The sequence below is a fragment of the Sceloporus undulatus genome, chromosome 4 (assembly GCF_019175285.1).
Source record: "Sceloporus undulatus isolate JIND9_A2432 ecotype Alabama chromosome 4, SceUnd_v1.1, whole genome shotgun sequence".
Lineage (NCBI taxonomy): Eukaryota > Metazoa > Chordata > Lepidosauria > Squamata > Phrynosomatidae > Sceloporus > Sceloporus undulatus.
The window spans coordinates 72,260,343-72,286,688 of record NC_056525.1 but is presented as its reverse complement, the minus strand read 5'-3'; the positions used below and the strand labels follow the sequence as shown (position 1 = coordinate 72,286,688).

Genomic DNA, 26,346 nt, shown 5'->3' with positions numbered 1-26,346 from the left:
GTACATACATCACGGTGGTGTTGTCCGTCCTCAGGAGGACAACCTTGCCTGCGACCAGCGAATTCGAATGCTCTCAAAGCCTTTTTGACTTCGAAGCATCTCCAAGCATTGATGTGGAAATGCTTGTCCTGGGTCGACCACTTGTCCTTGACAACCAGGTTGAGCAGGTGGGTGCCCCAGCCTTCCAGGGAAGCATCGGTTGTCAAAGTCAATTGAGGCCGAGGTTGATGAAGGGCATCCCGATGCAGACGTTGCGGCAGTCCAGCCACCCATCTCAGTGAAGCGGCCACCGGTCCTCGGTACCGTGAGCCACTTGGACGGAGGGTCCTCCATCGGAGAGAAGACTGAGAGGAACCCAGGACTGCAGTGGTCGGAGGCGAAAGCCGTGCCCACGGTGTCACGAACGTCGTTGACACCATGTGCCAGAGCTACTTGGAACGTCCCTGGCCCTCACCCTTCTGTGAGAGATGCAAGGCCTCAGCGATGCCACCAACGCCTGGAAACGGTCTGGAGGGAGAAAGGGAGCATCTTTCGGAGTTGAGGATGGCTCCGATGAACTTGGCCTGTCTAGTCGGAGTGAAGTGGGACTTCTCTTCGTTGACGACCAGTCCGAGGGAGTCCAAAAGTTGCAAGGCGAATGAGACTGCCTCTCGGAGCTCCTGCTGTGAGTCGGCAGCAAAAAACCAGTCGTCCAGGTACGGGAAGACTCTGTAGCCCTTCTGATGAAGGTATGCCACCCACTGTTGCCATGCAATTCGTGAAGACCCTCAAAGCCGTTGCAAGGCCAAAGGGGAGCACGTTGTAGTGGTACGCGGTGGAGCCGACGGGGAAGGCGAGGAATCTTGGTGGAATCCCGAATTCCGATGTGGAAGTAGGCATCCTTCTCAGGTCGACCGTCGCGCACCACAGGCCCTGGTGAGAAGCGGCAAAAATAGAAGCCAAGGTTACCATCCAGAACCGCGGTATTCAAGGAAAAAGTTCACACTCCCTCAAGTCCAAGATGGGTCTGATGCCCCATCCGCCTTCGGTACCGTGAAGTACCTGAGAAAAAAGCCCTGGAGCATTTTTCGGGCGATAAAGGGGAATTGCCCCCTTGTCCAGCACTTCTCACGAGAAGGGTGTCCGAGGGTGAGTGGACATGAAGGCTCGGTGGTTGGAGCTCTTGAATTCGAGGGCATAACCCCTACGGACGATGTTGAGGACCCACGAGTCCGTTTGTAAATGGAGGCCCAGGTGGTGACAAAGGGCCTTCACAATGTCCAAAAGAAAAAAGATGAAGAGAGAAAGCGCGCTGCAAAACCCTTCAGGCTCTCTTCTTCCCCTGGTCGGTATCCTGCCTGACTTTCGGTACCGGAAGGAAAGTTGCGACGGCCCAGAGGAGGAGGAGGACTGAAGGGGTACCAGCGTCTCTGGGAGCCCTGCTGTTGAGTTGCCTGCTTGTTGGAAGGTCCCCTGGACTGACCTTGCGGCTGCCACGGGCCATTGCCTCTTTCTGAAGGGCGAGATGGGAGCCGATGACATCCCGTGCTTCTTCGCCGCCTCCTTTCATTCTGAACTTTCGGTTCAGGGTAGGCTCGTCGGTCTCGCGTGGAAGAGCCGCTACCATGTCCTCTATGGCTGACTTGACGCTGGCATTGAGGGTTCCAACCCCTCAGCCACGCATGCCGGTGCAGAGCCAACGAAGCCGACATCCCCCGACCCGCACAGTCGGCCATGTTTCTGGAGGCGGTGATGAGCCAGCTCCGATCGAATGGGCCTTATCACGGATCTCTACCAGGCGTCGCTGGTTTTCGTCTGGGACATCCGGGACGATGGCGAGATCCCCTCCCTGAGGGTCTGATCACGCCCACCATGCAGGCGTTATAGTTGATGGCCTTCACTGGGAGGCCACCGCCGAGTAGGCCTTCTTGCCAGACCATCACCTTCTTTCACTTCCTGGTCGACTGGGGAAGTTGCCTGTTGTGGGACGAAGCCCTGCTGAGCCCCCTCTAACGATCGCCCGAGTTCTGCTTGGGGTGTTCTGCCAACCAAGAGCAACTCAACAGGGAGATCCGGTAGAGGGACTCGATCTTCCTGGATGATTCAACGAGGGAAGCTGGCGCTATCCCAATGGACTCGAGGACGGCAGCAGCGGGATGGAGGAGGCGGGGGCACCCGCCATGCACCTGATGTTCCATGGATCCCGAGCCTCCTCCTCGGGTAGGACAGCTCAATGTCCAGGCCCTTGCCATCTTAATGATGTGCTCGTTAAACGCGCGCAAATCATCTGTCGGGGAGGAAGGCTCCGGGTGGTGCATCCGCTGCGGAGACGCCTGGACGGAGGTGTCTTGTTGTCCGAAGGCTCCCCCGACGGTAGCAAGGGCTCTTCCTCGGAGTCGGGATGTCTGGGGACCTTGACTCGAGTTGTTGGACGCGCCGGGATCTGCAGGGCCGATGGCTCCGTCGGGGAGCGGCGCGGTGCAGGGCTGAGGCCGTCGCATGGGAGGAGCAGGCTCATCATCTTGGGGGGCCACTGGGCGCGGTTGAGCGGGTGAACTCCCTGAAGGCGGTCTCCCACAGCACTGACATGTAGTATCTCCCGGATTCGGCGTCAAAAAACATGTCAGTGTCCCTCTCCATCAGTTCGTCGACCTCCGAATGGATTGAAGGAGGGAGGTGACACTCTCCGAGGGAGGTCAGCTGCTTCCGCATCGGCGCGGGCAAGTCGACGGTCGACGGCAGTGGTGTGTCCAGGAGAGCGGCCGCATGTGAGGCGGAGGACATCAGGGCGCGAAGAGGCTGGTGTTGGCCCTTCTTCAACGGGGGCGTTGCTTGTGGGAAGCGCCTCCTTTCCCCTTGAGGAAGACCTCCGACCCGGTGTGGTCCTTGTGGACGGACCTCTTTGGTGCGGAGCCTTCAGCTGCCTCCTTGTGATGCCTCTTTTTAGACGACAGTGGCGTCTCGGCCGATCCTTGGGGGGGGGAAGAAAGGGTTGTCCGGCAGGTCCAGCAGGGCAAACGGCTCCCGTGGATTGAGGCTTAGATGGTCTTCGCCTTTTCCACAGTGCAGCCTTCCCGAAGAGTATGCCCCCGTCTCGGGCAGCTTGGAGGTGTGTCGAGGATGCCTTCAACGCCGCCTTGGAGGATGGCAGTCGGACTGACGAGACCTCCACCTCCCGCGTGAGCCCTCCGGGGACGGCTTCCTCCCGGATTTCGCCCTGGGCTCGGTACCCTCACGTCCCCAACTGCTTGTGGGGGCGCTTGGAGGGCTTGTCGGGGCACTGGGTTTGTGCGAACCACGGCCACATCGGTGGTGGTGGACGATCCTGCCATCGGCGGGACAGACACCACGCTGGACATACTCGCCCCGGGCAGATGAGGCAGCGGGTGGGCCGAAGGAGCCAATGATGGACGGGGGCCCTCCATCCTGAACCTTGCCCAGAGCGATGGCCAAAGTCAGCTGGGACTCCGGTTCTTGCGAGCCTGGGATGAGAGACTTGCAGAGCGGGCAAGCCTTCGTATCATGGTCCTTGCCACAAGCGAGGAGGCAGGAGGGAGTGCGGGTCCTGGATGGGCACTTGCCCCTGCAGACATCACACTTCTTAAATTGTGCAGGCATTTTCCGAGTCGTCAAGATGAAAGGGAAAGTCCAGAAACTAGGTCAACAGTCAAGAGTTTCAAGTTACCAGGGGCGGGAGACAAAGAATGTCAAGAGACGGTCCGAGGTCAAAAGTGAAAGTGATTCCGATTGCAAGCAAAAGCGAGCAAAGTTCCCTGAAGAGCTACGCGAGGCGGAAAAAAAGGAACTGGGGAAAGAGCGGGAAGGCCGGGCCTTATAACGGGTGGGCGGAGTTACCGCCAAAAAAGTTTCTATATGTTGCAAAAGTTAACTTTGCCCAGTGCTCAGATTTCCGAACCGCACTGTGCAGGCGCAGTTGAAACCCATTTGTATGATTCGCAGAGACCACAAATAATAAAATATCTTTCTTTCCCACCTATTATTCTCAAGCAATAGGTACTGGGGAGGTGAGGAGAAAGGGAACAGAAAGGCAAATAAAACATACAGTAATATATACCAACAAAGTGCAAAACCTGATTTCCAATACGTTTTCTTAGGAATGCAGAATCAGCTTAACAAAGAGTTGCAATTAGGAGAACAGACAACATCCCATCAGGAAATGAGAGAAGAATTGTGGATGGAGGCCAACATCAGTCAGCTTTAGGAAACTAAAAACCCTTGCATAAGTCTAATTCCACAGATGGCCCATTCCTTGCTTATGGCCTTTGGATGCTTCCTGAACAGCTTGCAAAGCCTCACTTGTTTTCCCTAGCATGCTAGCCAATCAGTCATCAAACTGGGTGCCAGAGAAAATCATTATTGTTCAGGAGATACCACTAGCCGTCCTGAGGGGGGAGAGGCCTTAATACCCCCCTTTAGCTGTGATCGTGATGCAGCTGAGGTTGCTGTTCCCTGCCACTAGTAGCAAGTAGGAGACACGCAATCTTGATCATTGTTGCTGTAGTGATTGGAGGAGATTTTAATATATTTGCACCGTGGTCATGTAGCCAGAGTTTTCCTGCTTGCAATACTGGTGGGGAAAAAAGAGTCTGGAGTGGCTTGGGAGGGGGGCTTAAAACCTGTGCACTGAAATGTGTGTAGGTTGCAGGGAAATTATGCTTATGTATTATGAGAGCCAGCATGGCATAGTGGTTTAAGCACTGAACTAGAACTCTGAAGACCTAGATTCAAATCCTGGCTCAGCCATGAAAACCCACTGGGTGACCGTGGCATGTTACACACTCTCAGCCTCAGAGGACGGCAATGACACTCGGAAGAAACATGCCTGTCACGACAGCTTTACCACCTTAGCATCGCCATAAGTCGAAAACAACTTGAAGGCACACCACAACAACAACAACATTTTTTCTATTTTTAGCACTGCAGTCATAGCAGACCTTAACAAGGATTACAACCCCCCAGAACTGGTTGATTCTGGGAACTGTAGTATTTTTTTTTTTTAAAAAAGTAACATTTCCAAACTCTGAGATATAAGTAGGGAATGGGGAGGTTATACTGGAAGTGAGAAAATGTTTTCTCACCAAAACATTCATAGCAGCTATGATAATGCAAACCTGGCAGTCTATTTCTAGCATAGGAATCCTTTGTGTCACATTATTTCTTCCCTTGGTTCTTTAGAACTGGACCTTATCTTCCAAAGTATGGGGAGGAGGGTATTTTATTTTTTTGCTGTGCTTTGCTCCCTGCTGAGAAAGATATAAATAATTCAAGTGCTGCATTCAAGAGACAGATCAATTAGTCAATGCAGCTCTCCAGTAATCCTATTGGGTGCCATTCAAGCTCTCTCTTTCACCACTGATCACCCCTACCCTGAAACTGTAGAAGTCCCAGGAGCTGCACATCTTTTTAGCATGAATAAATAAAACAAACTTTTATTTATATCCCGCTTTTTGTGAAAACAATCAAAGCGGCGTACAGCATATTAAAAACATATAACAATATATACATAATACCCCCTTAAAAAGAATTAAACTAGTTAAGATTAAAAATTACATGGATAAACAATTAAAAACACATTAACAATGGGTGGAACCACAATGAGTCTATGGTATATGGAAGTGGTCGCTGTATGGCCAAGTACTTCATTCCGGAAAGGCCTGCCGGAAGAGATCTGTCCTGACAGCTTTCTTAAAGCTCTCTAAGTTGGTAATTTGGCAGATCTCGTCCGGCAGGCCATTCCACAGGCTGGGAACGGTTGCAGAAAAAGCCCTCTGGGAGATTGCAGTTAATCTGGTCTTTAAAGGCTGCAATAAATTCTTCCCAGAGAACCTAAGTGTACAGGACAGATTATATGGAAGTAGGCAATTCCTTAAATAAGTTGGAGCCAAGCCATGTATGGCTTTAAAGGTGATGACCAAGACTTTGTACTGCACCCGGAAAGCATGAGGCTCCTTGCAGAGACATGTTTTGTCTTGGCAGACAGAGAAATTTCAGCTGACAGTCTGGACGTAATTCCTGGCCTGTTGTTTTCTTTTTGATTTCAGTAAAAGTTACATGTACAGGGAAAACACTGGTAAGTTCAGAGTACCAATGAATTCCAAAGAGATCTTATGGAATGCTTTTTTTTTTATATGCTGGATAATTCAGGCCTCAGCTGATCAGTTCAGTCCAGCCCATCCCTTGCCTGCTCCTTTTCAAGCCCTCTGATTTGGTAAATCACTCATTCTGTATAGCAAAAAACCCAGATTCGTGTCAACACCTTTTGGGAAAAGGAGAACCCATAAATAATATACTTAGTTAATTTCCAGTAGGCTTCTGTAATATCACAAATTCTTTAGAAAATTATTTAATTTTAAATATCAGTAAGCAACTCTAAAAAATTATTTGGCCCATTTCTAGTGGTTTTGGCAGAAACAGCAACAATTACTACACATTTTTCTTAGTCAAGATCTTCTAGATAATGGTTGACAGCAAAGACCCAAATTGCTGTATTTCCAGTAAAATTCCTCCAACAACTTTCTCTTTCTAATTAGTTGATACCTGAGTATGTACCGGTAGCCCTCAGTTAGAAGCTGTTATGAGCGACATTCTATTTTCTCATGACAGCTCAAACAATTTGTTTAGATGAGGGATGAGGAAATTGTTCCTTCCCAATGTTGCTGGAGTACAACTCTCCTCATCCCTAACCCATGGCTATACTGACTAAAGCTGATTAGAGCAGGAGTCCAACAGCTTCTGGAACACTACAAGTTCCACACCTCTAACGCAGACTTTTATCCAGCCCTGTAAACTGAAAAAGGTCCTAACACCTACGATCTTCTGCATGAGCCTGCATTCATCTGTATCTATATCTCCATCCACATCAGGCTATACCTGGGATTCTGCTACCACAACATCTTTAATGAGATGTGGTCCAACTGGCTCACTGTTCTCCATCTTCACATATGTGACTTGGTAGCCTCGGATTTGGCCATGTTGCTTGTTGGAGATGGGTGACTTCCAGGAGACACGAATGGCTGTTGAGTTCATTGACTCAACTTCTACTTTCCGCGGTGGAGCACCAGGCACTGAAATGCAGATGGGGAAACTTAGTCAGAGACAAACATCCTATTAAAACTGCAGAACCCTGTGGCATAAACTGAGTCTCCATCTCAATCCTCAATTCATTTTTCTTATTCTCAAACTCATTTTTCTAGAAAGATTTTTTAAAAATTGTGTAAAATGAGAAAATACATATGCACACATGGGTGTATGGGAAAACTGGTGTGTGCAAATGTATGTATCTGTGCTTTATCATGTCAACACATGGAACTTAGGGGCAGTACAGATGGACAGCTCCATGCCGCCCATCTTTGCCCCACGTCTGTGCTGCAGCATGCCCATGCTGCAGCATGCCCATGCTGCAGCACAGACACACTGCAAAAAAAGACCTGCCTAGAGCGGCTTCTTTTTTGCGATCCCGGAAGAAGGAAGGGGCACTGCCATGATGCCAATTCCTGATAGCAACTTCTGGTCATTGTACAGTGGCAGCATCATGGCGGCCCCGATATGGAGGGGAGGCCACCATGATGCCGGCGTCCGTAAATACTAGGGTTTGGGAGTGTGGGGTTGCTGTGCGCTCCCGAACTCTAGTATCGGCGGGGCAAGTCGCTTTTGGCTGGTGTGTACCGAGCCTTAGTTTTCAAAGATCAGTGGCGTCGTCACTGGGGGGGGGGTGTTGCGGGAAGTGTGGACCACACCAGGTGACACCCTAAGCAAGGATGACACCATTGCTCCACAAACATCTGCCTTTAGGCAGAAATGGGCTGTGGCATTTGCCTGTTTCTGTTTAAAATCCTGTAAGAGATGGGGTGAGTGGGGAATGGCTCAGTAAGAGGAGAAAGGAGAAGCCTCTGATTTTTTTTAAAAAATTAAATTTAAAATCTCAGAATTTAGAAAAAATTAATTTTTTAAAATAAAATTTTTATTCTTTTAAATTTTTCTTTTAAAAATAAAATTTTACCAAAATTTCACTTTAGCCATATGAAACTGTGCATATGTAAATATATTTACGCTGTGTGCACGCTATTGTAATTTAAAGGTATAATTTTAATTTTGTAAATTGTTTATGCCACAACTATTATTATTAGCTTCATTGATATATGAGAATTATGATTTATGTGTGACATTGGTACAAAAAACATTACTAAGGATTCTGGATGGTGCTTTATGGGAGGAGGTAAATGGTGTGTGTGTGATACCATGAGTGAGTTACCAAAGATTAACAGAGAAGTGAATGGCACATTCTGCTAGTCTAGGCAGTCTTGTTATTCAAGTACTCACACAAGAGGATGCAAAGAAGCTTAAAGTACTTTCACCTCTACAATACACAAACTTCAATGAATGAGTATATTATATTAGCCGACTGATTAAGAGAGAATCAGTTTATAATCTGATTGCTCTAAATTTGGATGGTCCTTTGTCTAACACAAGAGGCTTGCAGGTAGGCAGACAGCTTTGGAGAATGTAGTTCTTGGTTGTGCATGCAATTTGCAGAGTGTTTTTTGCTGGTGAAGTGAAAAACGGCAGTTGCCTAAAATTTTTCAGTTTCTTTGCAAGAAGAAACATGCTCACAGGACAGTTTAGAGCTAATCTACCATTTGGAAAAGTTACATACTTACTACTTTGGATTCTTATACTGACTGTGACAAAAATGCTAATGTTATGCCTATGAGGGGCTGAAACCGTGTTCTCTTCCAGAGAATACCCTTGCCATACAGCTACTCAGCCTCAGCTTCAAAGCACAGAGCACTATCCTGGTATTGCAGGACAAATCCATGGTGCCCAAACATCATACTGCGCTTCTTGAGTTGCTAGTGCAGCATGAGGTTAATTAGGGACAGAGAACTGGGTGGAATCTGCAAGGACTGTTCTACACAGACACACAGCAGGCAGGCAGGCATTTGTGTAGCCTCAGGCAACTGGTTATTTTCCACAGATCTCACTCTTAATTGTGGATAATTGCTTGAAGAAGAGTGCAGAGGGGAAAGATACATACATTAGTAGGGGGAGGAGATGGGGCAGATGAGTAATTAGAAAAGGTTTGTGGACCTTAATCCAATTTGCTGCACAATCTTGGAAATAGGGTGTCTTTCCTGATTGGTTGGTTTTTCATTCTTTCCCAAAAGTGAATGGAAAGCAGACTTGACAGCTGTGTGGTAACTGGTTAACATCTTCCCTTCTCCCCAGTGTTAGATGTGGCTGCGACAATGCTTGTGACATTTCTGTCGTGATAAGGCTTACCTATAGCTGACATTAGTGGGCAGAGCCTTATGCTAAGAGCAGCTGCCTAGGGACCAAGTTCTGTTGGGTCAGTAGAGGTAATTTACATTATAAGGAGGATGCATTAGCTAGGGATAATATTCTAAGTTGCAAAAAGCATTTTACCCATTTCTTATGCTTTTTTAAATGAAAAAAAACAACAACAATAACAGTGCATCAGAAGGTTCCAAAACCACTCATGACAGAGCTTAGCTGCAACGACCAATAATGCGGCCCTCAAACTAACACAGAGAGCTTGCTGTGACATTTCTGGGGTACCACATTCCCTCTGGTTACAACTTTGCTAAATGAGAACTGATGCAAACAATTCAGGCAGCAGGACATATAGATGCACCAGAAAACCCAGGAAGTAGTCAATGAAAATTGTTATGTACCACTTCCCAGGACTGCAGTGATGCAAAAGACACTACAGCATGGGTGCTAAAGCTGAAAAATGCCTATCACTTTGAGAGTAGTTTTCTCCCCACATGCTTTGTTTAGGCTCTCTTTGGCCTTCAAGGTCAGGATGCAGCCTGGAAAGTACCTTCTGTCACCATGGGCAGTAGCACTTTCCGAAGAAGAGACTTTAAATGAGATGACATAACTGACAGGATAGTTAATATAATGGCATATCTTGCTTCAGAATGTCTCTGACAAGAGAGGCATTTTGCCCACATGGCATAGAACAGAAACAGATATGCAGAGGTAGCAGCTGTTCTACCCACCAGGAATGGGAATCATAATTTCAGACTTATGCACTCCATATGCCAGAGACCTCTTCTTTCTTTTTGACTGTACTAAAGAGTCAAAACAAATTCTAAAGAACCTAAACAAAAAAGCTGCATTATTTGCTTTTAAAGTTGTGTACATTTGTGTTTTTATGTGTGGGTGGCTTGGAGGAATATTCTAGGTAAGCTGTTCTGAGAGCAGGGGGAAAACTCCAACAGCAGTGCAAACACTATATCATTGGCAGAACAAATATAGTCTTTGTTACCTTCAGCCATGAGTTAGGAACCTACCATCTTCGTCAGTGCGAACCCAGACAGGGATGCTCTCTGGCCCAGGACCCACATCTGTGTGAGCCCTCACCCACACTTTATACTCGGTCCATTTCTCCAAGTCGCTGATCTCCCAGCTGGAATGCTCATGTCCAATGCCCTCAACCACATGCTTGGTGATGTCCTCTCCTTCCACTGCCTGGTATGCGATGGAATACTGTGTGATGACTCCATTGCGGCTCTGAGCCGGTGGTGGTACCCAACTTACCCGGATGGCGGTGGAGCTGGTGCTTACACATACGACCTCTTGGGGTGGGGCAGAAGGGGCTAGGGATAAATAAATGAAGGAAGTGGGGAGATGAGGGGAAATGGTTGGGCAAGAAGCACAATCTACATGGAGCTCTTATCCAGCCAACAGATTTTCTCCTGACACAGAGCAAATCTGTTCATCTTTCATTTAGGGAAATATGGAATTAGGTCTCTTTTGAGAGACAGTTCAATTTATATAAAGGATCTACAATAATAGTAGTATTTAGTTTAGCATAAAAGTGCCCCTAAGAGAAGAAGGAACTGAAAAGCACAAGACAGAAAGAGATGAGATAGTAATAGGATAAGTATTAAGAGAAAATAGGAGAATCAGAAAGGGACAAGGAAGAATCTGAGAACTGAAAATGGAAGAAACTAAGAAGGAAGTAAGAATAATGTTCCATTGCTTTTTAGATAATTCAATGATGCTCTATTGAAGGAAGGCTTCAGAGAACAGTCAGGGCACAAACAAGTAGCAAGCATTTTGAAGAATATATCTATTGCACTTGATAGCTAGAGAATGCAAGGAGTAACTGACATATAGGCAATATAAGACAAAAATGTACAGCACTTTTAGGAGTTTCAGAAAATAATCATAGGTGATCTGAAAGTATAGCAAAATGAGAGGGCTGGGCCACTAAATTAAGTGATGGAGGGTTTCTGTTTTTTAATAGGAAAAAAACCCAGATGTAACCTTCAAACAGAAAACCCCAAATGGGAAACAAGATAAGCATTTGATGAAACATACTTGGTTGGGAACCTCTTCCATAGTACTCATCTATGGCATGTAGGATTGCAATCATTACCTTAACCTTACTTACCTGCACAGCAGAAGATACAACTAGAGATGCCAGAGGAGAAATATATGCTTGTAAAAGGGAATGTGTGTGTCTGTGTGTCTATAAACATCCTAAGATGAGAATCTCCAATTATATAGAATTTTGTTTATCTTCAACTCAAGATATATAAAGAATTGGAAGCTGGGGCAAATGTTCAGTTCGAATAATGAAAAAAATAAAAGCGGGATTGCGCTTTATATTTAAAACAAATTTTCCGCTAAGGAATGTTTTAAAGATCAGGAAGGAAACTATGTTGGTGTCAAAGTAAAAATAAAAGTGCATCTTGCCCACTGTAATTATGATCCTTTTTTTTGTATGATACGGATGCAAGATAGTTTTGATTTGTGAGATTTTCCATTTGTTGTGAGACTCTCTAATTGTTGATCCTTTTGTTCTGTACTATAACTGAAACAGTTTTTAAACAATTAAAGGACTCGTAAGCAACACTGCTAAGATGAACAAGAGATGTGAACAGTAAAGAAGCTAAAGTGAACAGAGGTCTAGCCCATGAAAGAGATAGCGATTGCCACAAACAGATAATGAATTTGGATGATTGCATAATAAGAAGGTAACTTAATTTTAAGCAATCCTTTCCTTCAGTTCTGTTAAGCAGAAATTTTGGAGAGAAGGCCTCATTAAGACAAGTTTGTTAATTAATTCCTGTTTGACCAAGCTCATAGGAAGTGGAAGGAGAACTGAAAAGAGAATTATTAGCAAATATCATTACTAGAGCAACAAGTAAGAGATGGGCATTTTTGATGCTTTCTGATGGCTGGGTAAGAGTCACACTTGCACAATTCCAATATATAAGCTTAACACCAGAAGAGGTCAAAATAAAACCTAGCAAAACAAGCACAATACATAAGAAAAGTACATGAGGCGTGAGAGAACACCAACATGCATGTACACACACACGATCCACACATTTTGAATATTGCAACATGGCTCAAATATTCTGAGTGGCAACATGAACATATTTACTATGCTCAGGTAATGCCTTACATGGATGTGAAAGGGCCTGTAATTCATGCTCACATAAATGGCTACTTGTGTGATGAAAATTTGGGCTCTAATAAACCTAATTCTGACATTTCTATATTTAAGAAAGCAGATCTTCCCCAGACAAAATGTTGGGAGTAGAAGCACTTTAGAATGTTTGAATCATTAGTCATAATGTTTAGCAGAATGATCAGGAGATCCCACTTCTATCTGTGCAAACATTTCTAGAGATATTGTTCTAAAATAGAGGGGAAAACAGTTTAGCCTTTCATCTGAGCTTGAAATCTCACTTCTCTAAAATCATGTCTTAACTTAATATTAAGGAAGTTTTCTTCTCAAGCTGTTCTTGTTTTGAAACCCGCTCTCCCATTACTTTTATCCTACAAGTGTATTAGGATGTGTTTACACTGAATACCCTGATCCTGAACTCCATGGGATTGATGAAGCAGCTAGCAGGAGATGGGTAAAGTGCCCTCACCCCCTACTTTTTCTTGAATGCAACACACACCTTCTTGAGGGTGATTTACCATGTAGGAATAGATACGTAGTTAACGTTTCACATGGCTGCAGTGAAATATATAGTGTGTCCCATGTACCTGCAATGATCTTCTCTACTACTAAATACCATACATGCTGGGGTGGGACCAGGATAAGGAATCTTCCACTCATGGGCCAGAAGCAACACCTAAGAGCTCCTTAAACAACTTGCTATGATCTCCAATCAGTGATCAGAGTTAAGATACATATCATGCATAAAACTGAGCAGAGTTTTGCAGGCAGGAAGTTATTGCACAGACCTGAGTTGTGGTTTGGAGGTAGGGCAGCTGTTGGATGGGACTGAGCTAATGTGTGGAGGCCAGAAAACTGTTCTGTGGACCTGATGTGTGATATGCAGGCAGGAATACTGCTACATATAGGATTACTCCTCACTAGACATGCCAAGCATTCAGCTGTGCTTTCTTTGGTTCATGGGAACAATGTCTAAACTGGTAAAAATTGCATTTGGCCTAATTCTCTTTTCTTCGGCACCATCCATGTCCTCAAACCTGCCAACTACTGGAATACAGTCTCCAAGATGCTATTTAAACTGGAACTTGCCCTTTGGGCAACAAAGCATTCTTCATTCATGGTTACAATGCAGTTTCTAGGCAGGGTTGAAGCCAAGTCATCTTTCTAATGTGAAACACTGCATAGAAAAATTGGCATCAGGCTGTTACTCAGAGAATGCTCTGCTTCTGCCCTGAGATGTCAAGTCAGCATACCAGTATGAATAGTTCAGAAAGATTGCTTGACTGTGTAATAAATCAGCCTATAAGCATCTGATAAACTCAGATGTTTCATTGCCTTCACACCAACCCGGGAAGGCAAGACAGTAAACATGAATAGGAAGAAAAGTTTTTTAAAAATTCATCTTGAGGTATATCATTCCTTTGACATTCCTACTGATTAGCAAAAATCAAAGTTTCTTAGGATTCTCACTGTAAACCAAGTTTACAAAAACTGAATTAATTCTGAAAGCTGCCTTCTGCCCTAATGTTCATATCAGGTTAATTCCTGCTCTGAAGGCTTCTTTTTACAGGGCAGATGTCAAAACAAAGGGAAACAGACTTATCCCTCCACATTTGCGGCTCTGACTTTTGCAGATTTGATTATTTATGTATTTTATTAATATGTCCTCGCTAGGAATCTCTAGGTCCTCTAGCACAACTCTCTAGACAACTTTAACCAGAAGTCGCATTAAAGAACCTAGAGAGAACACTCCACTAGGCATTTGTAGCTCCTCCAGAGCAATTCTATGGTCAGTGTCTGGCAGATGCTGACCAGAGAGTTGCATTGGAGGACCTACAGATTCCTAGAGAGGTGTTCTCTCAGATAAAACCATAGTGCTTTTATTATCTGTGGTTTTTCTACATTCACGGAGGTCCTGTGCCGCTAACACCAGCAAGTGTGGAGGGAAGAACGTAGATGATTTGGCTCCATACATACAGTATCTCCATCTCCTGCCTTGGATATGTAAAGTTCTTTCCTTCAGCACAGGTGTACAACACCTTTCCAGTGCAAAGAACTATAACCTGTTATTAAAATGTAATGGCTTCGCTCTCTGAGGATGTGTGTGTGCGCACATAGGAGGATGCTTTGCCTTTGCCTGTCTTCCAGATTGGCACTGCTTCTTCTGTGGTCCAAAAGCAGTGATGCTAGATGCTTTGAGTCTACTGGGAGAGGGGGGAAATTTGGCAACAGTGTGGTGAGAATCACTGGAAGGACTTTGGGGAAGGCTACACAAATGGCACCGAGAGCACAAGGATGTCCATAAGTTGTGCACCTCGGTGTTAGTTGTAGACTAGATACAGGAATAGTTAAAACAAAACAAAATTAGGATTAACCTCTCTTATTCCTGGGCATTATATGTTCTGTATAAGTCCCTAATATGGCCTAGTTATACAGAGCCATCATGCTTGAGTCACATCTTAGAGATCTCTGCTTTGCTATTGGCATTTGTGCAGCCTTGTTAGTCTTATGGCTTGGGGAAGTGCCCACTTGCTGCCTGTCAATACATGCACAATCAAGTAGTGGCTAATAGAAAAATTACCAGTCTCCACATTCAGTGAGTCCCCAATGTCAAATATTTATAATGCCTCTATTTGAATATTGTTTCATATATTTCATCCTATCCATCCTGTTGGCACTAAGATCCCATTAGCTGAAGTGCAAGTTAAACAGGGCTGTTGGAATCCTTGTGATTGATATGCTAATGAAAGTAAGAAAGGTCATTCCAATCATAAGTGGCGCAGTTCTCCCTCCCCACTTCATCCCAGGCACCCTTTGGCTCCACACAGAGAGAAACTGCTGTTGTCTCCATTGCTGCTTGCCCCACACAGTCACAAAATCCTTGACAGATGGCACAAACAGAAATATCTCTCTTCTCCCCTTTAATGCTCTTTGCATAAAAGCAAGCCCCAAAATCGTTAGTGGAAACAAGCTTATCTCAGAGCTCTTTGATATCTTTAATCTGCTTATGTGCAGCACTTTGTGCTGCCAGTAAGAGTGCGCTGGTCTTCTATTCCACCAGCACATGAGCTGAGAAGAGAATGAAAAGTATCTAGCTTGGGTCCCTTCTTTATCTGGCCTTCCAACTAACCTCACTCTAGCTTGGTGCTGTTAAGTGGCAGAAATCACACACTCCTTATACTTTTCACTTCACAAAAGTCAAGCAACCACATGACTCATACTACAGCACTTTACCCAGCACACACTCCCCTAAGAAGTTCCATGTACTTGTGAACATCAAATTCTTACAGGCTTGCAAATGTCTGCAGTGTAGCAATAATGCAATGGGTGCAGCACTCCTTTTATACAGAAATGGCTGGATGTGCTTGGGAAGGGTGGGAAGAGGTAAACAACAGTGTCCAACTAGGATATGAGCACATGCAGAGCAAGAGTGTGCATGCATGAGGTGCAAATATCAGACAGCCTAAACTTGCTCACAATTGAACAGCAGGGGGAGAAGATGTGCCAGTAAACTCACAGAGACACAGGGAATATATCCCATCAGTTTCTCCCACCTACTCCCCTTCCCCAGCACATGTGTGAGTCCACCTGTTGAAATGGGAAAGCATGGTCTAAAAGACACAGGCATGAGACTTACCCTGGCCCAATGGCCCCTGCTACAGAGCCACAGTTGGTCTTTCATTCTACGTGCCTCTAGATATTCCTTTGAATCTCCCAAGCCTCCCTCTCATACAGATAGGAAAGAGTTGTTGCCCCTCTTGTTCACAGGCAATCAGAGACACTTACTGGACTGTGCTGTACGGGCTTCCAAAACTGGTGTATAGACTCCCAGGCCCAGTTCAGAGCGGGCTCCCAGCTGAAACTTGTAGAGTGTGTCTGGTTTGAGTCCTTCAACTGCATATGATGAGGTCTGGTCAAACTCCACTTTATGCTAGAAAAGGAAAAAAGCATGTTTCCTTTTCATTTGGAAATCAAGAAAGATCATGGCCTCTGGCATTGTAGCAGAAACAGACTGAGGAACAACCACAAGACTGGCTGAAATTCAGAAAGCTCGAAAATTTATTTATGGTACAGGCTTCTAGCATCCTGAGATGCAAAGGGAGCCTCCAGCATTGTTATCACAACTGTTTTATAGACCCAAACCCCTGTGTCTCCCCCCTCCCCCTGGATATATTTCATAATCTTCATTCTATGGTGTTAGCAAGAAACATGTTTACACTTTGAAAGTACAGTGCAATCATATTTTGAAACTACATGAAATGTTACCGCTCATTATGACCTTATTTATGAAACAGGAAAACCTCTAACCGTTATATCCAAGGTGTTTAGATAGATTTAGGAAGCTTTATGTTCTCAAAGTCTTTTCGCAAGAGCTGTTCATTCTGAAATTAGTCTTTACAAAAGTTAAATTCTAACTTGGTTGAAACCCCAAATCATCTAGTCTCACCCCAAACTCATAGTCATAGCCAGTCAGCAAAAAGCAATTCTAATATAATTTTCTCATCTAAGCATGAAGGTCCCTTACAGCATTATTTCATCCCACTTCCATAATGGTCCTGAACCTTTGGCTGCAGATACCTGTGTTAATAGTCATGTGATTATACAATCCTAAATATGTGTGTCATGACCAAACACCCAGGACACTTCATTTCTGTGGCAAAATCACCGCCCTTACATCAAAAATAACATTTTTGCCCAATGGAATAACACCTATCACACCCTTTAGTATGTTAATTAAAAATCTGTCAAGAACAATTGTCAAGGCTCTTCATAATTCCTCTTCTCCCAAATTAAAATAGCATTCCCTCCATTGCAACATGTGGCAATCTGCAACCCTATGCAATCTCCTGTTTGAAGGCAATCTGCAGTTTGTAACCATAATACAAAAAGAACAAAGTTAAAAAAAAGACTTAAATCTATGCTTGTAATAGCAATCCAGTGGGTTTTGTTTTATGCTGAGTTATTATATTTTGCATGATATAATGGTTCCCAAACTTTGGTCTTCTAGATGTTTTGGACTTCAGCTCCCAGAAATCCTGACTACTGGCCAAACTGGCTGGGGCTTCTGGGAATTGAAGTTCAAAAAAATCCTGGAGGACCATAGTTCAGGAATCTCTGATCTAGGATCTAATATGGAATCCTCAGGGTAAGGGGTCCTGGACAGGAAAATCTGAATTTCATAGTTTTAACAAATTTCAACAAGCACTGAGAAACAACAAATTTAATGCTGACCACAGAATCCACCTCTAGCCACTTGTCACTTCTGGGAAGTGGGGGGTAAAAGCTCTTCCCAGTAGAGCAAAAAATGCTCTTCCCAAAATTGCTCCTCCCCTCAAATCCTGACCTAGAGGATATAAACTGGCTCTTTCAGTTAATTAAAAAACAACAACCAACCAACACACTGGATTAATGATGTACATAGATATAAATCCTATTGAGATGGCATGAAAAACAATCTGTGATTGGCCTTCATTTCAGAGCTATAATGTAATAGTATATGGACCAGCCATTCGATAGATAACTTTTGATGTCTGATACAGACATTAATGCAGAAATATGTTTTTCAGCATAGCATTTCTCATGTTTAGGGATCCATGAGACTTCTTCCTTCCTAAATTGAAGACTGTGCTGGGGTTTAGTTACACTGAGTTCTACTGAAAATTATTTCTGAACAAAAAACTGCTGCATGAACACTAGACCAATATCTAACACAAGATGGCATCAAAAGATGTGTCCCATACCTACAGGCAACTTTGGCAGACATCTTTAATTAACAATGGATCAAGGCACCTCTCACCTGGACCCCATCAGCTGCTTCCCAGTACACCAGCTCATACTTGGTGATTCGTTCCTGAGAGGCTGGCAGCCAAGTCAGCATGATCCGTGTGTCAGACTCTGCCTCAGCTTGGAAGTCAGCTGGCTGGGCTGGAACTGGGGATCAATAAAACAAGAGTCAAGCAGAGAGGAGGAGATTCTCTGAAAGCTCTGGGAAATTTTATTTCTCCTCAGCCCAAGGTTCAAGTAAAGATAGCTATGTTCTTTTTCAGCTAATGATTTCTGCTTGTATTACTTGTGAACTATGTAAAAATCCTTTCTTATTAACACTATTCTCATGCATTCACATCCACAATACTGATGACATAACTAATAACTTATAATCTGAAAATCTGTTTATCAATCTCCAATAAGCATAAGGTTAAAGATTTTCCTCAGTGTGTCCACAGTCTATCTCTGGGTAACACCACAGTCATGGTTTTGGACTCATATTATTGGCTCCTGGAAGTATTACAGCAGAACACAGCACAGAGGGGATAGTGTTCACATTAACATGCATACATATATACTTACCACCCTGCTGAGTTTTGACCTGGATGATTTCAGAAGGGGGTCCATCACCAACGGAAGTGAAAGCCAAGACACGGATACTATAAGTGGTCCCAGTTATCAAGCTGCCCACAGTAGTGAGATGGCTGTCATCAGTATTGTGCTTTTGCCACATGCTGAGTGGCAGGTGGGGATCAGTGGTGTAATATACTCGATAGCCCCGGATCAGGCCATTGGGCTCCTCAGGCTGTTCCCACTGCACCAGCATGGTGCTGGCACTCAGCATCCGTGCCTGCACTTTCAGAGGTGCACTTGATGGGGCTTGCTCTCCTGTTCTTGCTTCAACCAGTTCACTTGGAGGACTTCTGCCAATGTTGTTTACAGCAATAATACGGAACTCATATTCTGAGAAGGGGCTTAGGCCACCTATGCTGTAGCGGGTGGTTGCCACACCATCCACTTCTTGGAAAGTGCCCTCCAAAGACTTAGGCTTATACTGAATGACATAGTAGGAGATAGGGTCAGCATTTCCTGAATCCCAGGTGAGAGTTACACTGGTGGCTGTTGTCTCAGTCACTAATGTGTCTATTGGTGGCTTTGGCAGGGCTGGAAATAAAAGAGTATGTTGTTAGTTGTTTGATTAATGCAAATGCTGCAATGTGTAGAGCTATTCAGGAGGCTCAAACTTTTACTAACATTTTCCTTTAAAGGCAGAAATCATTTCATAGTCAAGAATGTACATTTTTTATATTACACATTACCATATATTGCTTCAAGTGCTTCTTAATGGAAGGGTAAACATAGCAATCATGTTATTAGATGTGCTCAAAGCACTTGCTAGCAGCTGGCTAAATAAAGGTAATTTAAGCAAGGATCTGTCGGGTTTTCCAAGGGGAAAAGGGTTCTTTAGCTGCGGCACACTTCAGGAAGCCTTATTCAGAGCCAATACCAAGGACAATAGTAGCTCCATCTGTAATACTATTATAAAAGCAACATGAGTTAGAGTTCCAGGAGCATTTGGGTGCTAGGATTTTAAAGAATCCCAGGCAATGCCAACTCCAGCATTAGGAGAAAATAAGAACTGCTCAAACACAATTGCAATATAGCCAAAGAAGAAAATATGAGTCTGGTACTGTGTTTTCATGCACTAAGATATTTCTGTCTAGCTGGACTGCAGCTGGATGCCAGGGAAACACTTATGATTATGAAACAAAATCTACCTCAGATTGAGAGTCTCCCTAGCCTCAATATTGATTATCCTTTGGAGTTGGATTAGTATAAATATTGAATCACATTAGGTATGAGTATGCTAGCTTGGGCAACAGAAATGAAAAGATGGCATCCATTCTGGCTTTGTCAAGTGAGCCAACAGAGGTATGTTGTCCTAGATGGTACAGATTTTGCCACCCATACAAAGCTGAAAATCAAATAACTGAAGTGATTACTTACCTTCTCTCCCCATGGAGTAGATAACAGAGAGATCACCAATTAGTATGTCTCCCTGAGACTTGCTCTATTATTCTGATATTTGGGTATTCTGTTTTGCATAGAATGAAAGTGTCTACACAGTATTTTACAGTCAGGCCTTGGTATCTGCAGGAGAATCCATACTGCCCCCCCCCACCTCCCACCCCTGATATCAAATTCCGTGGGTGCTCAAACCTTTGTTGTTCCCAATGGTGGTGTGTGCATTTTTAATCTGCAGGTGAAGGACAACCCTGTATGCATTTGACTACAGAACTGTTTGGCTACTGTCACCAATAAAAAATGTGAATATAGGAAAGGGCTAGAACAGACCGATGTAGCTCTATGTGACAAGCACAGCCACAAGCTACCATCTAGTACTGTGAGAGGTTCAGGCACAGAGTACCCTGTGGAGATTCTTACCTTTTACAGTGATCTGTGCTGTTGCATGAATTACGCCCAGTGAAGACATTGCTTCGCAGGTATAGTTGGCTGATTGGGTGATATTGGTCAGCTCTAGAACATTCCTGCCCATTGGCATGTCATCTTCTTTTGTCAGTTCCACATCTCCAGCAATCCACTTTACATAGGGCATTGGGGACCCCACTGCTACACATGTGAGGTTCACGCTCCCTCCAGGCATCACCTCATGGTTGCTTGGAGGGATTGAAAATCGAGGTGATACTCGTCGCACTGAAACAAGGAACAGACAACTAGTAGGGTCACAGCCTAGGCTATTGGTGTTCATTTTTTTCAAATCTGGGATGTGTAGGGTGGGAGGAGAAGAATCAACATTTGTCCTATGAGGTACCATACAAATCTAGAAAAAACATAATCCCGCAACAGCTATTTACTGCTCTTTCAAGTTTGGTGCACGTGGCTCCTCTTGTTGGGCCACTGGCTGTTTTACGAGGTGTGCAACAGTACAGCTGGTAGTGTTTTCCTGGCTTCTGTTCACCAAGCCAGATCACTGATCCTTAACAGTATCTCTGTTTCAACTGCATCCTAATAATCAGAAAATAGGTTCACTCCTTCTGAATACAGCTGAGTGAATCTTTGCTAGATGGAACTACCTGCTCAATTGCTTAATTTTCACGGCAAAGCAGTCAGCAGACCAACCTATCATGCAGAGGCTTTTATTTTTAAATTACTGCATGCATTCCCACTAGCTGAAACAGCTTTCCTATGGTGGTGCAACAGTAAACATGGCCACCCAGAGCCTGATAATACCACTTTACCAGGTGGGTCTTTGTCCTAATGGACAGGAGATCAGACTCAAGTTGGCAGCAGAGTGCCTGGGTGATAGGTCCTCCCCATCTTTGGGGAATGTACACCAGGAGAAAGCTCACTCCTTAATTTTACCATGCAGCACCCCCTCAGATCATATTCCCCACCTGGCTTCTTTGTAGGCAAACCTTCAGATCCACTAAAGCTTCTTGGCTGTTGCTGCTGCATTCACTTTAGTCAGGGAAATGACACTGAGAAATGAAGCCTCTTCTCTGAGGCTAGTGTTGTGGGCCAATTTAAGCTGGATAGAGAAACACAACTGAAGAATGTAAATCTTTGTCTCCTCTGGGCAAACTCATTTCAGTTTTTATTTAAAAAGGAGGAGAGACTGCAATGTGTCTCTTTGGAGAAGCTTCTCTTGAACAGAGATGAACAGAGATGTCAGTGAGCATCTGGGGGGAGCCTTCTCCTCCTCTCTAATACCACACAGCTTCTCCAAGTCACACAGTCAGGGCTGCCTGACGTGTGAAGAGCAGCAGCACAGAGAGTGAGGGTCTACTGAGAGGCAGCAGGGCAGACAGTTTTGTTAGTGAGATGGGAGAGACATGCTCAGGGGCTAGAGCCCACTGGGAACACCTCATGCTGGGCTTCCTCCTGTGCCATCTCCAGCACCACAAAATATTGTTAGAAATGGGGCTGCTGCTGACAGACATGCTGACAAGACTCAGCTCAGGCTGACAAGCTGACACTTCCCCTAATCAAATTTCGCATGAGCTCTCTTTGATGATTCATTCCCAAATCAGCAGACTCACAGAAATAGACTGAACACAGAAGCCCCCACACTAGCATGTACAACAGAGTGAGGGTTTGGAGATAAATTAGACAATACTATTAACAGCGTGTGCCTACTACACACTGTCGCAGTGACAAAACAGGGCTCATTAGATCCTTAACAGCTGGGGGGAATGATAATGTGCATATTTTCAAATGCCTCCATCTACAGTCTTGCCATTTGTTTCTTTTAATCAATTATTCCATCTCAGAGCAATAGTTACATGCATGGTTACCAGTGAGAGGCTTGATACCTGACTGACAAGGGCAACCCTCCCCAAACGAGACAAATTAAAGCAAACCAGCGCTCTAACACAGTTATGAGGATACCCAAGTACTTGATGGACATGATAATGGGTCTACATGATGGGGTGGTTGTCCAACGAAGCCTGGTTCTGATCGGCAAGGCTCTTCTGCCCATGTAATGAACATGGTACTGAGTCAGTACAAGAAGAGACTGTTCACATGTTGGATCTCAATCCGAGGAAACCAACCAACTTCCCACCCGCTCACCAACCAAACTGGTCTCAAAGAAAAGCAAGCTTCAGGAATAACGCTACAGGCCTGTGTGTGGTAAACATTCATTGACTTGACATGCACCGGACAGGCAAGTGCCCAGGTATGGGAAAGAAGCAGGTATATATGTATATGTATACACACATACATATACATATACATATACATATACATATATATATACACACACATACACATACACATATACTGTATAAAAAAACTGAGTAGGGGAGGGTGGAAATGCACAAATATGCAAGCACTGAACAGAAGAATGAGACAGACAGAAATTCATGCAGAAAGGCCCAAAAGTAGCATGCAAAAACTGAGCTTGTCATCCACTCCAGTGAGAACTGGGCAAAATAGCTCCTACAACCACCGTGTTTACCTAAGCCACCCTTAAAGGCATGCAAGTACAGGGGTTAGAATTAAAATGAATCCCCACCCAAACAACACTGCCTGACATATCCCTCAGACATTAGTCTCCAGCTGTCTCCTTTGTGGGAGTAAAAGAACCTGTCAGGACCATGCTTGGAAAGAAAGAACACAGCTTGTGAATCTGCAGATAAGCTTTTTAGTTCATTCAGCAAAGTGCTATCGAGAAAACCTCTTGCCCTTTTTGAAATCTGCTGTTTATTATTCTAGCAGCAGGGGAAGAGAAAAGGTTATTTTGACAACATATCAAAGATAGGTCCTTTCTAGTCCAGCCATGGGATGAATGGCAATGACGATCTACCTCTATCCCACCCCACAATTCTTGCACAAAACTGAGCACATTGAAAGAAAGGCTGTAGGCAAGCCTTTTCTCCAAGGGTTGGTTACCTAAAGATAGGATCTGGGGATGGAGGCAAGGGGAAAGCATTCCAGGAGACAACTCAGTCAAATGCCAATCTTATGTCTGTGGGCAGACAGGCATCTCCCTATGGCCAGTACTGGTGCTAAGCTGATGATCCCTTTCTCCTCTCTACCATCTATAGCAATACTTCCAAGTTGGTGATAAAATAAGGGGGAGAATGGGTGAGGCTGCCCTGGTTCTTATGCTCTCCATCTTCTGCTGTGCCATTGCCCCATTAATATCTAGACAAGTGACTGGGGCACAACAGACTGACCTCCAGCCACTCTAAATAAGGTAAGAATTGTGCAGTATGTACAACTAAAAGAAACCAATTCTGTTGCCCAGAAGGTGAAAAAGAGTTCCCTCCTCATTGAAGGACAGGGGGAGACTGATGGGAATAGGCTTCAACAACTACCTTCCCCCTCTTTCTGATGTCCCATTGGTGGTTTCTCTCTCCCACTTTGACTACAAATGCTCATCAGAAGTGTACAAAATCAAACTGTAGTCAGGAATAAACTCTTATAGAACATGGCCACATAGCCCAAAAAACCCACAAAAAACTATGGATGTTGGCCATGAAAACCTTCAACTTCACAAACTGTAGTTCTCAATATGTGGGTTGGGTTGAAAAGGGTCAAGGTAGTGGAAAACTCAGATGTAGTGCAACTTCCCTTCTGCTCTTTCCTCTGCCATTAAACCACACACTGGTCTTTAATATTTACATTTATATATGTAAATAAAAGAGGGAAGGGTGACAATCCAAGCTAGATTTAACAGGAGAGCCTGCAAAAGTGATAAATGAGGTAGATTCCAGCCCAGCACCAGGTAACTGACAGCTTCTTTGTATGCTGAGCCTATGAGATAGGGAGTGGGTCTGTAATCAGTCTCAGAGCTGGTGAGAATGGAGCACAGTACATCTAAAGGCAGGCATGTGGATCTAGCTTCCTCTATGATCTTGCCTCTCTCTTCTCCCTCGCCTATTGGTTACTGCAGGAACCAGCAGTAAAAACAAAGGGGTCAAATTGGCTCAGATATACCCCAATTTTTGCAACAATTTTCACACCAATAATGCTTCCCCTTTGCCACATTTTTCTTTGAATGCTGGGGAAATATTTTTTGAAAAATAAAAATAAAAGTAAGCAACTTGGACATGTTACAAGAAGCCTATAGGAGCCATGAATGTCTATGTGACAATCATGTTGAATGTTTCTTTCAGCAGATTATAAAATGCCAAATTCACTGCCATTTATCCCTAGGAATAAAACCACACATGGCTTGCAAAAAATGAACAATCCAAGAAGCTTTCCCACTGAGTAGTAAGCATGCAGGCTGAACAATAATTTTGGCACTTAAAGTGGAAAATAAGTGATACAGCATATCCTGAATCATCTCACAGCAGTGGACATGGGAAGATCACACCAGAAGACTAACGCTGAGTTTGGGGAGTGGGGAGGGAGAAGCAGGCAATACTGCAAAGAGGGTGGAGTGGAAAAGTGTTAATAATTTAGCATGCATTAGTGTGCACCTTCCTTGCATCCAGAGCAAATGAGCATGAATCAATCACCCCACTTCTCTGATATTAGAGCAGCTGCTTCTCAAATTTCATCAAACACTGAGGTCATCTCACTAAAAGTCCGCCTCTTCCCACTTTTCTGCTTCCTTCTTGGTATATAGGCATTAAGCAGATGTTTAAAGCTAGGGAAATATACTATCTATTAAATGGCTGCAGTGAGGCCAGAAGAAGCAGTTACTGGAAAAGATGAACAGCAAGATTCAGATTGAAAGAGAAGGCCATCAGTCACCCAACATTTCTCTAAAGTGAAGTGAGAATTCAGACAAACAATTTTCATGTTACATGAAGTTTTGCTGGGGTCCTTTTTTGGGTTGGGGGGAGGAGCAAACAAACAACACTGGTGATGTTGTATCATGTTAAAAAGCAACTGATGACATTGCCAGTATCCAAACCAGCGCTTTGCGCAGGCCTGGATACATGCTAGGGTTGCCTTGGGGCATCCTTTACAGATGCCCCCTAACCCTAGCACGTAACCGCAGTGTGGTAATGGCGGCACCCTGTCTACATGGGCACTGCCATTACGACGTCACAGCCGCGTCACCTCCAAATGGAGCGGTGCGTGCGTGATGCATGCGCCCCACTGGAGGGCGCTTGTGGCACCCTTTCAGCGGCGCCGGAAGGAGCTTCGAAATGGAGCTCCTTCTGGCGCTTGTATTGCTGGTGCAGCCTTTACACGGCTGCGCCAGCAATACAAAAGAGAAAGGGGTCAGGTGGCTCCTTTCTCTGTCTCTCTGCCGCTGTCAGGGTATCCTTGGGGCATGAAGCCCCAAGGACACCCCTTTTCAGGCTGCAGGGAAACGGCTTTTTTGCTGCTTCCCCAAGGCCTGGAAAAGCGGCAGGGGGGTTCTGGGGCTGCCGCTGTGGCCGCTGAGGCCCCGATCCGTCGTGGAAAGGGGCAGGTGCAGGCTGACCGAAAGGGACGGTCTGTATCCTCCCATTGTTTCATACTTCCTGGCAACACCATTAGCTCTCAGACTTTCAGTTCTTCACACAGCTTGATTTTAAGATCCCATATACAAACCCTACCTCATCTCCTAACAGGAATTGCACATACATTTTCTATAATACATCTTCCAGTCATATGTTATTTCAGGATTCTTGGTGGTTGGTTAAAGTTCAAAATTATGATAT

General features: G+C 44.6%; 1 protein-coding gene across 13 annotated transcripts in view; it reads right to left on the bottom strand.

Moving 5' to 3' along the window:
- PTPRF (protein tyrosine phosphatase receptor type F) overlaps positions 1 to 26,346 on the bottom strand; it is a 581,399-nt gene that overhangs the window by 74,911 nt on the left and 480,142 nt on the right. For 8 of the 13 annotated variants that reach the window (XM_042463894.1, XM_042463898.1, XM_042463897.1 and 5 more), the window contains 6 exons: positions 20,660 to 20,929; positions 18,797 to 19,378; positions 18,246 to 18,379; positions 16,235 to 16,379; positions 10,317 to 10,622; positions 6,871 to 7,064 (listed from right to left, as the gene is read on the bottom strand). In XM_042463894.1, the coding sequence (XP_042319828.1) occupies positions 6,871 to 7,064; positions 10,317 to 10,622; positions 16,235 to 16,379; positions 18,246 to 18,379; positions 18,797 to 19,378; positions 20,660 to 20,929 (1,631 nt within the window). The remainder of the gene's footprint in view (positions 1 to 6,870; positions 7,065 to 10,316; positions 10,623 to 16,234; positions 16,380 to 18,245; positions 18,380 to 18,796; positions 19,379 to 20,659; positions 20,930 to 26,346) is intronic. The other 5 variants (XM_042463902.1, XM_042463905.1, XM_042463903.1 and 2 more) reach the window with 1 other exon arrangement.